At 36.6% G+C, this 12,480-nt stretch overlaps 1 protein-coding gene across 2 annotated transcripts in view; it reads right to left on the bottom strand.

Annotated features, from left to right (window-relative positions):
• Positions 1-12,480, bottom strand: part of RB1 (RB transcriptional corepressor 1) — a 133,701-nt gene that overhangs the window by 97,858 nt on the left and 23,363 nt on the right. For both annotated transcript variants that reach the window (XM_084767536.1, XM_084767535.1), the window contains exons 3-5: positions 6,614-6,729; positions 4,014-4,133; positions 459-497 (exon numbers count right to left, since the gene is read on the bottom strand). In XM_084767536.1, coding sequence (XP_084623662.1) covers positions 459-497; positions 4,014-4,133; positions 6,614-6,729 — 275 coding nt within the window. The remainder of the gene's footprint in view (positions 1-458; positions 498-4,013; positions 4,134-6,613; positions 6,730-12,480) is intronic.

Here is a 12,480-nt window from a genome sequence, read left to right as displayed (position 1 = left end):
GATGCGTACAGATGTTTTGCCTACATGTGTATCCGTGCACCACTTGTGTGCCTGGAGCTTTCAGAGGCCAGAGAAGGGCATAACATCCCATGGAATGGGAGACACAGACAGCTGTGAGCCACCGTGTGGGGACTGGGAGTCAAGACTGGGTCTAGAGTCGTCCCCCAGCCCCCTAATTTAGAATTTATTTGTTCTTATACAAAAGTATGCAGAGCCTTGTTGGTAAAATCCCTGTGATAAAAAATTAATGAATGAACTGCATTTTCCTCAGAATAGTGACAGAGAACACTGAATTCCAATTAGTTAGTTCTCCTTTGAAATATAAGGAAATCGAAACAGGATTTTATCACCTGAACTTATAAAGTAGTAATGCTTTATTAGCAAAATAACCCATATGATATCAGTATGTTTCAGATTAGTCCGGAAAAAAAATTAGTGAAAAATAACATTGTACTTACACACTGCTGGGTTGTGACAAATATATAAGTTCACATGTCCTGAAAGGAATAAATAATTTCATTTTTAAAAATGACAGCTTTTCAAAAAGTAACTTTTGAAATACTGCTCCAGAATGAATCATTAGCATTCTGAAATGAAGGTAAATGACATCTGCGTACTACAAAGGGGCATCGTACATTGTGTTCTAATCACAAAAAAAGTGGCTTCTGTCACTCACTTTTAAACCATAACTGATAACAAGACCAGAATTTTAGGCCAGTGGGTAACTAATAACTATATAACTGGTAAATCATATATATCTATATAATTTACCCTATAATAAACAAGTTTGGCATTGCAATCTTCACCCTCTAGAAAATCATGCAAGTAAAATGAAAAGAGAAAACCTTGGTTTGAAGAATAATCTTCCCCCAGAAAGGAGCCCATTAATTGGTTATCCAATACCAAATGGTTAGCCTTAAAATCATATACATATAATAAACATTACAGAGGTTAAAAACATCAACAGGTTATAATTACAGATTTAAAAGGATGCAGGAGCACGGTGGTGGTGGGAGTATGGGAAAAGTCAGAGGAAGAAAAGAAAATGGGGAGAAATGGTGTAATTATATTTAATAATAAAAATAGAATAAAATTACTGTAACATAAAACTACTGTACCCCAAGTCACTCCTAAACCTCAAATACTAGATCTAGAAATAATCTGATGGTCTTGTTTTTATTTTATTTTGTCTGTAGAATTTTCTTTTGCTCTTAAAGATTCATTTCATTTTTATTTATATAAATGTGTGTGCATCTCTGTTGTTTTTGCACACATCTGCGCAGGCCAGAAACTGGAGTTGCAGGGATTATGAGTCACAGAAGGCAAGTGCTGGGAGTTGAACTCCCAGGATCTGCAAGAGCAGCAAGCATCTTAAGCGCGGAGCATCTCTCCAGCCCACCAGAATTTTCTTAACTGGTTCAGATAAGTGTGTGCTTGCTTGGTTCATCATGCATGGGAAACCTCTACTACAATCCTGGCAGGCTTTCTTTGAATCATTTGATGCTATGCACAAGTGGCTTGGATTTTTCCTTTGTGCACTGCCACAGTCATAGAATACTCTGATTTATATACTTAACACTACAAGTACTTCCTTACACAGTTATTCCTCATCAAAACTGGCGTAAAACTGATTATAATTATAATATTTAAAATCCAGTTATGAAGAGCTTGTTTCTAATTTTCAGAGATCTAAATAATATCATAACAGACATCTCTGAACTTTTTCATATTTGAGGCCATAGTGGTATGATAGCTGGAATGATGAATTGAGTGGTTATAGAAATATTTAAGGAAAAGAACTTAAAAGATGACTATTGGTTAAATTTTAAAGAAATATATAATACTATATGTTCCATATATGACACACATGTAAATATAACAACATACATATTAATATTATAAAGTACTTACTATAAGCCAGTAGCCTAAGGAAAGAAACATTCTAGACTGATTGTCTCTAGTACTGAAATTCTTTCATGCTTTGCACTTGGCTTAGACATCTATACTATCCAAGCACTCTAGAATCAGCTCACACTTCTTAGGCAATGTACTTGCCGTTTCTTTTTAAAAATTCAAAAGGGATCCTTTTTATTTCCCTTATGCAAAAGACTCTACTCTTTTAAAAAATAAAATAAAAAGGCATGGAAGGGGCAGTGGCATCACCTTACAATTAAAAACAAAACAAAACAAAAGCAAAATCCAGGTCTGGTGGTACATCTTTAATAGGCAGGTGGATCGTTGTGACTTCAAGGCCAACCTAATCTACATGGTAAATTCCAGACCAGCCATAGGTGTACAGCTACATAAAGAAAGCCTGTCTAAGGTGCACACCTGTAATCCCAACACTCAGGAGGCAGAGGCAGGTGGATCACTGTGAGTTCAAGGCCAGCCTGGCCTACAAAGTGAATCCAGGACAGCCAAGGCTACACAGAGAAACCCTGTCATGAAAAACCAAAAAAAGAAAAAGGAGGAGAAAGGAAAAGGGGAGGGAAACGAAAAGGCAAGGCTTATTTAAAAAGCTCCAAGGTATATTGAGAAATGGTGGTGCATGCCTGTGATCCCAGGATCCAGGAGGCTGAGGTAAAATTATGAGGTTCAAGAGTAGACTAGGATGGCCAGTCTTAAAAAAAAAAATAAGTAGGACAGGAGGAGGTAGGGTGCTGGGGACGCAGCGTAACATCTATGAGTTCAGGGCTAGACGGAGATATATGATACCTTATGTAAAAAAAAAAAAAAGTGGAGAAGAAAATAGCTGCACGCCTCTGTGAGGGCGTTTCTTCTAGCTGTCTCCATGCTCATTCTCCCCAGAACATCTAGAAATGGACCTCTCCTCCTCCTCCACCTCCTCCTCCTTTTCCTCTTCCTCCTCTTCCCCCCCCCCTCCACTTCTCTCCCCGCTACCCGCCCTCTATTTTTGAGACAGGTCTCTTTATGAAACCTTGGCTGTCCTAGAACTTGATGTGTAGACAACACTGGCCTCTAACTCACAGAGACCCAACTACCTTTACCTCCTGAGTGCTCCACGGTACCCAGCCTCCGCTTTCACCGCACTCTCTAACATCCTATTCATGTTTTTGCTCAAATGCAGTGAGCTCCAACACAAACAGGAAAGAATATATGTCATATTAAGGACTATAATAACATGTTAGAAGGCTACTGTGCATAAAGAAATACATCAAGCCCCACCATTACCACTACACCCAGAAAATAAAAAGTAACGGTCTAGACAGAAAGCCATCGAAGAGAGAGATCTCTGAAAAACTGTGGTAAGGATGCTGAAGTGTAGCTCTCCACAACTGGTGGCTTCTGATATAGGTTGGGTAGGAAGGACTCATTTTAAGGGGCTGGCCACAGGGAGTTTGACCATGCTCCAGTGAGTATGGGCAACACAAATTGGACTTCAAAAAAATGCTTTCTTTTCTTCTTCCTTTGGGGGGAAGGAGGTCCTAGGATATGTGTGGGGATGCAGACCTGGGAGGACTGGGAAGTGAGGGGGGCGCAGGGTACATGGTACAAAATTCCCAAATTATTAATAAAAATACTGTGAAAAATGTAAGCCAAGCTTAGCCATGGTTTTACAGCTGAACAGTCCAAGTGGAGTCTTCTCCACTACCACTGGGAACACAGATCATAACGGGAAGGTCATACACCTTCTACTGACAATGAGCTTTCTTTCTAAGCTGGAAGAAGTTAAAATTTAGATCATTATTCAGAACTACCAGTTCAATTGGACAAGATGGGCAAGCTCAAAATCTGAAGAAGCAAATGGCATGAAAGGCCAGTAAAAATGGTTAACCTGGATCAAGCATTCAGAATGTTTATAAATAGATGAATTACCTAAGATTTAATGAAGAAATAGTAGCAAAATGGATATGACTAAGGAATAATGCTTAATACTTTCATTAAACATGTAACAGTTCCCAGATTGAATCTAACTAAACAGTGATGTATATTGGGATATAAAAATAAGAAACAAAGAGTGAAGGTGTAGACCTAATAAAACTGAATCTTACCGTTCTAATTTGCTGTAGAGTGCACACAACACATTGTACTTCTTCCATAGTTTTGACACAGCATTATCAACTTTGGTACTGGTATCAACTTCTTTTATTAAGTCAAAGAATTTATAGACACTACAAAAAAATAGAAAAAGAGTACATGAGTAGTTATGAAAACTTGCTTTATTTTATATGAAAGCATATATATTTCAATTCAGAAGACTATAAGCTCTACACTAGGTCATTATGTGTTCTTTAGAAGGATTGTACTAGCTTTTGCATTTTATTAGAAGCAACCTATGCCCTAATGTCTACCTACCCCTGACTATATCTATTTAAAGTTGAGAAAACAAGAAAAGCGGGGACATAAAAATATGCATATTTGTTTCTAAGTGTATGTGTATGGGTTTTAATAAAAAATTTTAACTGATGCATGAAAGTCCAAGAGTTGTACATTTTAGGGGAGTACCATGTGATGTTTTCATACATGTAAGCACTGCATAATAAAGATATCTATCTCCTCAAACATTTCCTATTGCACAAGGCAAAAACATTTAAAATATTCTTCTAGATTTCTGAAACACACTGCACCCAAACAATAAACAGTCACCTGTATCTATGTTTTTCAGAACCCTGCAATTCACTCTTGTGCTTCCGTTTTCATATTTGAAACTCTGTTCTTATTTAGTTAGTCTTTAAACAAATAGTCATTTCCACCCCTAAAAGCCTCCACTGCTCAACAAGGGCAGACTAACTTCACACTGCGCACTGCTTCACCGCTCCTACGCCAGGCTACCCTCCTCGTCCCTCATGCACTCTATCTCTCTAGACTAATTGGCCAAAACACTACATGCCAGACAGCCCATGTCAGGCTGCACTGCCCATGCAGATGCCCCACCATGGGAATGCCTACCTCACCTTGCCCTGATACCTTTTGTGCACCACTTGGCATTTCCTTGTCACATACACACTGACATTCTTTGTCTTATCCAAAGCTTCATAACTGAACATTTGGAGAAAGAAAAATAAAAGCTGGATAAAACTTTAAACTGTTAAACAGCTTCTAGTAAATCATCGATTTCTATAAAATTAATCTTCAATATACATCTTTCCAATGGGACAGAAGTTATCAGATAGATCTCATACATCAATTATTATCTCATCTTCTTCCTCCTACACCTGACACAAGGTTTTACTACATATCCCTGGCTGACAGGGAACTGTAGACCAGTCTGGTCTTGAACTCAAAGATAAGCCTGCCACACACCATCACACCTGACTTCATACATTAATTTCTAATTAACCTGGTATATGAAACTATATAAAATCAGCTAAGTAGACCAAAGCATAATCATTAGAGCTATTATAGGCTGTCCAACATCCAGAAACATCTTCAGCTAAGCCTGGTAAGACAGTACATGTGTACAGTCCCAGCACCAAGGAGGCTAAGAAGTCCAGGAGTTTGAGACCCACCTGGGCAATTCAAGGCTACACCTCAAACCAACCAAACATAAAGGGCTGAGCAAATTAGCAGGTGACAAGGAACATCTCATGACATGAGGGGATAAAGCATGTTGATAGGCTGTGTGGGAAAGCAAGGAAGGAAGCAGTAAAGGCAGAAGACAGCAGAGATCAAAATGCTGACTAGAAACTATTTAGGGCGTTCATCTTAATGCAGCTTAGGAAGTTAGTGACAAATGCTAAAATTAAGTTAAACATGAAGGGCTTGGAGCCTTGGTTTTGTTTACTTATGCTGCATTTGATTAGAAGAAAAGAAAGAGAGGGTGGCAGAAAAAGAAGAAAAAAGAAGCGCATCTGGTAAATATGTAGAATCTAGACAAAAAGAAATCAGCCTTAGAGTAGTCCATATGTTTATAAAGAGTACACCACTACCTGTCCTAAGAAGAACTGATACCATGAAAACCAAATCATTCTGTCAAAGTTGCCTTCTTCTAGGGATAGTTTACAAGAAGGGAAGTTCGTGCCTGTGGTATTAGAGGTATTGACTCTTAAATACATATAATTAATAATTTAATCTTCTTAGTTTAACTAAAACACTAATTATGTTGAATTATAGATTATTTCACTTAAGAAATACATTTATTTGCCAATCTGGTAAAATTACTTACTGTTGCATTATGTAAATATGCAACAAAGGAAATAACATAAGTCTTGTAAGTTTGTTTGAGATGAAAATCTGTGACTTACTTGAAAACAAATTAATATACTTTTGAAGCTAAAAAGAGTGTTACATGCAGGCAAAGAAATAAAATAAAAATAATAAATATTTTTAAACTAAATAAGCTTTAATCAATCCCATTAGAGAATGAAAATTCACTATTTGTCCCAAATCCTTTATGTTTAATTTAACTTTAGCATTTCCACCAACCTTTTTTGTTTTTTTGTTTGTTTGTTTTTGAGACAGAGTTTCTCTGTGTAGCCTTGGCTGTCCTGGACTCACTTTTTAGAGCAGGCTGTCCTCACAGAGATCCTCCTGCCTTTGCCTGCTGGGATTACAGGCATGCACCACTGCGCCTGGCTCTACCAACTTCCTAAAGTGTATTAAAATTTTAGAAGCCCTTTTTATTTCAGAACTTTTGTGTCAGAGCTTTTACCTGGTTTCTATGGCTTTCTGTAGCTCAGTAAAAGTGAATGGCATCTCATCTAGGTCAACTGCTGCAACAAAGATGCAGATGCCCCAGAGTTCCTTCTTCTTTTGAATATATCCTTCCTAGGAATAAAAAGGTTCAAGTATTTTATTAAATCATTTGTATACCAGATACCATGTTAAAGCTGAATTATATATGATTTTTCTCATTAAACACAAAAATATATTTTAAAATTCTTATAATGGCATATATTTGAAAACATTTAACTTTATATTAATATAATACTCAACTTTTATTATAAGGCAAAAGAAATTACAAGAAGGATCAAAAAGTTAAATTACTATTTCCTTTGGAAACTTTGAGTCAGTCAGTTCTTTGAAACAGTTTGTTTTTTCAGTAGCCCAATATCATTAAAACCACATCAAAAAATTCTAGAACTTTTAACTTTTTTTCAAAAGAAAAAAATCTGACTTTTCAGAGTGTAGTTCTTTTGCTCTAATTTATCCATTTTATTTCCATATATTAAGTATTTTCTGGCCTTATACAATTTCTTAACTAACCCGCTGGTACAATGGATTTAATGCAAACCTCACTTTACAAGGATTAAATATGACTACTACGTTTAAGTCTAGAGCATAGTGTCCAGCACACACTTAGTAATTAATGAGCAATGAATAACGTTGTACATAGTCTATTTTTTCAATATCATCTTTCCCCATCAACAATATATGCCACTCTTTAAGCATATACATCTTGTAGGCAAAATCTGGATCATATTAAGATGAAATAAAGTGTCAGATTACCTAAGGGTCTACGCAGGTAGAAATACTTGCTGAGAGAACAGATATAGACACAACTTTACACACTTGGAGTTGCATGTGCCAGCTGAAGAATGAGAGTATCTAGATTATCAAATGACTGTGGATAATAAATAATCTACCATTGGCCAACTTTAAGCTTTTCCTTCTGATATAAATACTATAAAGTATGACTACAGAGCCATAAGAACAGTTAAATTAAAGCAAATGACAATATTAATGGTTAGTGAGAAAGAAGTGTAAAAAGACAAGTGAATGCCAAGGACAAACTGCAAAGTGATATGAAAAAAAAGTTTGGGTTGTTTCTATACATTTAAATATACACTTTCTACATCACTTAGAAATTCTACCCCCAGTACTTATGCCTAGAAGAAATTAAAACACTACTAATGAATGTAGCCCCAAACTAGAAACAAACTAAATATAATAGAAATAGAACCAAACAGAAATAACCAAACGGGCAACCTATAAACAAACCTGCAACACCACTATGCATGGAACACTAGCTAACAAAAGTCCTAATAGACGTAGCAACACAGAGAAGTCAAAACCATCACAATGAGAAAAAGTCAGAAAAAGAGAAAAGAAAAGAAAAATCTAGACACAAAATAGTAGCATACATTCTTTCCATACATAGTGCCAGAGAAGGTAAACTCTCATCTTCAATGTCAGTAGGTAAGCAGCTACCCAAGGACAAGGGGGGGATGTGCTGTGGGATGACTACACAGATGGGGAGGGAGCCTCTGGTCTCATCAGGAAGCTCTAATTTGGTGGTGGTGACTGTATAGGACTATATCTCCATCAACTTTTTGGACTATGTACTTAAATTAATATAGTTTAACGTAGGAAAATTAACTCAGTAAGTTTGATTTAAAAACTATGTTACATACTTTCTACTACTGAAACTGAACATAATCTCTCTCTCTCTCTCTCTCTCTCTCTCTCTCTCTCTCTCTCTCTCTCTCTCTCTCTGATTCACTGTTATGGTAATAAATATATATTCTCTGAAAATAAAAACAACTTTTGCCTACATTTTTCATTTTTGAGATTATAATGTAATTATATAATTCCCCTTTCCCTTTTATCCCTCAACCCCTCCCATGTAAACCTACAACTGTTCTTTCAACTTAATGGCTTCTTTTCCTTTTATTGTTGTTGCAAGTGTGTGTGTGTGTGTGTGTGTGTGTGTGTGTGTGTGTGTGTGTTCCTAAATGCATAAATCTAACCTCCTCAGTCTGTACTTTACTTGTAAGTACATGTTTTCAGGGCTGACCATTTGGTAACGCATAACCAACTGGTGTGCTCTTCCCTGGGGATGACTATTTCATCTGCCTTAGCATTCTGTAATTGCGTGACATTTTATGTATGGTTGAGGTCCTGTGAGTTTTCCCCTTCCATGTTAGCATGTCTATTGGTGTCCTTGTTGTTGCCTATGTTTTTTTGTTGTTGTTTTGTTTTGTTTTGTTTTTGAGACAGAGTTTCTCTGTGAAGCCTTGGCTGTCCTGGACTAATTTTGTAGACCAGGCTGGCCTCGAACTCACAGAGATCCGCCTGCCTCTGCCTCCCGAGTGCTGGGACTAAAGGCGTGCACCACCACCGTCTGGCTGCCTATGTTTCTTAATAAGGTTAATTTCTTAGAAACTACTGAGATATGAAAGTCGCTTGCCTCTATGATAAGTAACCCCTTAATGCATACTTTTGGGGTTTTGTGTGTGTTATATTATTCAATTCCTGTCCACTTTATCTTTTGGGGCAGGTTCTCTTACTGAACCTTAAGCTTGCTGCTTTTGGTAGACTGGCTAGGAGTGAGCTCCCACAGTTGCCTGTCCACTGCTGCCCTCACCCAGCACTGTAATTACGCTTTTTGCTTGAGTGCTGGTAATCTGAACTCAGGTGTTCATGCTTACACAGCAAGCATTTTATCCACTGACTCATCTCCCCTGCCTTTCATTTTCTTAAATGGTGTGCTTCAAAGAGTAGGAGTCTTTTAATATGTGTTTAACTCAATTTGTGGTTCTTTTCTTTCATGGCTTATGCTTTAGTGATAATATCTATTAAACTTATTTCTAACACAGCTTCACAATGACTTCTTCTATGTCCTAGTCTAGAATTATGGGTTTAGGGGTCATTTGAACCGAGTTTTATAAATATTATGATAGAAAATGAATTATTTTAATTCATATTTATTGACAATCCATATCATGCTTGTAAAGGTTTGGTACAACTTGGCAGAGTTGGTCCTCTCCTCCTACGGTGTGGGTTCCGGGTCCAGCTCCATTTTTCAAGCTAGACAACAAGCACTTTTACCCACTGAGCTATTTCTCAGGCCCTGTAAATGGAGTTTTTACAACTAGATATCCAGTTGTTCCAGCTTCATCTGTTGAAGAAAATAGTCTGGCTCTACTGAATTACCTTTGCACCTCTCTAGAAAATGAGCTGACAATACATGTGGTCTGTTCCCAAATTCTCTATTTCACTCCACAGATCTACCTACCACTTGTCTTTTCACCAATGTCACAATGATTTATTATAGCTTTCAGGCTCTGGACATTTTTAGTTGAGTCTGACTCCAGATTTTTTTGTCAACTTCCCTGAAAATGCTATACTTTTAACTCATAACCTTTAAAAAAATTTTTTTAATCTTATTTCATGTACATTAGGGTGAGGGTGTCAGATCCCTGGGAACTGGAATGGCAGACAGTTGTAAGGTGACATGTGGGTGCTGGGAATTGAACCCAGGTCCTTTGGAAGAGCAGACACTGCTCCCAACCACTGAGCCATCTCTCCAGTCCCTTAACTCATAACTTTAATTTACATTTTAATGTGATGGCTGAGAGTCACACTATCTAAATTTTTCCCCTTCAAACTACCTCTGAAGAGCCTTTTTTCCTTAGCTTCTGAAGTGCTCTAACATCCTTGTGCTCTTTTGTGACTCAGAGCTTCTCAGTGTTTAGCTCCAGAGGCTGCTGTCATTCTTCTATTAACAAGCATCCCACCCACTCCCACAGCGCCATCATCTCCAAAGAGAGGGTCCTCATCTCATTCTACTCTGCAAAACAGTGGCTCTGTGAAGATCCAGGACTTATTTTCAATCCAACTTACAACTAATCTGAAACTGGTTTTTTGTTTTGTTTTGTTTTGGGTTTTGGTTTTTTTGTTTGTTTTGTCTGCTTTTGTTGTAACTTCTAAACCTTAATATAAAAATTTGCAAATAAAATTTTTTCTTAAAAATTATAAAAGAAGGAGTGGAAGGATAGATGAGTGGTACAGAGTGTATACTACTTTGGCAGAACTTAAGATCGGTCCTGGCACCCCACATCAGGTGGCTCACAACTGTTGATCTGTCTGACACTCTGAACTCCAGCTTGCATGAGCACCTGCATTCATATGTACATACACACAAGTACACATAATTTTGAAAAGAAAAGCTTAAAAATTATTAAATGGGGCTCAGAACAGCACTTTTAAAATTATTAAAACAAAAAATAATGATTTCTCCATCAAAACAATTGCACATAAAAAGGTAACTTGTGAAGGAAAATGGATAAACACTTTACAAAATAAAAATATAGTACCTTTCAAAAACATGATTCTGAAAACGCTAAATATTAGAATAGTGTCAACTGAAGATTATGTTGTTATGATGAGTCAAGATCATTAGAAGCCTTCAGTTTTACAGCTAAAAATTCATCTAGTAAAAATAACTGGGGAGTTGGGTCAAGATCCTTGTAACAGATGTTCTAATAGCTACTTACATACCAATAACAATGGCAATCACCCAAGTATCTTAAAACAAAATGATTAAATAATGCTACAGCTGAATTATGGGATCATACAAACTTCTAAGACATTTTCAAAGAATAGTACAAACACATGAAAATGCCCAAGATACAATGTTTAAGTGAGGAAGAAATTATAAAATTATTTGTATTTCTTGATTCCAATTTTATAAAACAAAACAAAACAGTAAGAAAGGGAATATAATATCTCTAAAATAGGTTCTTATCTCTAGAGCTATTATGATCATAAGCAATTTTTACTTTCTTCATTAATCCCAGATATATATTCTTATGTTAATATCTGCAAAACAGGAGATGCAGCAGTAAAAACTGTTAAATTTATGAAAAGCAGGATAGAAAAATTGGAAATTATAACAAAAAATTGTGAAAATATCAAAATGTATATTAAATATTAACAATTTAAATCAAAACATACAACCAACACTTTACATGGCTATCTGTTATGCTATTCTTCAGTTGTGTTCATCTGAACCGCCCTACTGGCAACCCCAGGCTAGAGACAATTTATTTGAGCTCGCTTTTTGACAATGTTCTTGCTTATAAAAGAGCTCCACCAAGTGGTGACAATAAGTATCTTGAAAACAAAAGTATGAGAAAATTACAACTTAAGCTATCAGAACATAAATCTGAGTTGCATTTTCACAAGTTAAAAGAAATCTAATGAGATTTCCATTGGGTAAATGCGATCTTGTCCAAGACTGACCATTTGAATTTTATCCCCAGAATTCACATGGTAGAAAGAGAAAACTTACTCTTAGATGTTGTCCTTTGAATGCTGCCACCCTCATGTCACGGCACATGTGCCCCTTCACACACACAATAAATAAAATAGTATTCTCACTAGCCTATATTTTTGAAATAAGAAACAAGAAAACTAACAACTAGAAATATGTACTCTATGTTCCCGTCAAAAGCAGTAAGGGTGCACTAAGCATTAGGTGCAGGAAGTCTTCTGTTTTATATATGGATAAAAGAAATAAAATACTAATACATCAGGAAACCCACCCTGAGCTGGGAGCAGTCAGTGTTAAGGACATTCTTGAATGTACACAGAAGAGGCAGGAGTGGCAGAGTCACAAATTAATAGCATCAACCAAATAATTCATGCAAAGAAATGACACCACAGACATCATGTTCCATACAAGGAACAAACTACAAATTAAGAGGTCTTTTCTCAATTTAATAAATACTATCCACAGAATATCAGCTGTTAAGTCAGTAATAACCCAACTACAAGCTACAGAACCACAGAGGT

The sequence above is a fragment of the Acomys minous genome, assembly GCF_964271855.1.
Source record: "Acomys minous genome assembly, chromosome: 18".
Classification (NCBI taxonomy): Eukaryota; Metazoa; Chordata; class Mammalia; order Rodentia; family Muridae; genus Acomys; species Acomys minous.
This window is presented reverse-complemented; position numbering and strand designations above follow the sequence as displayed.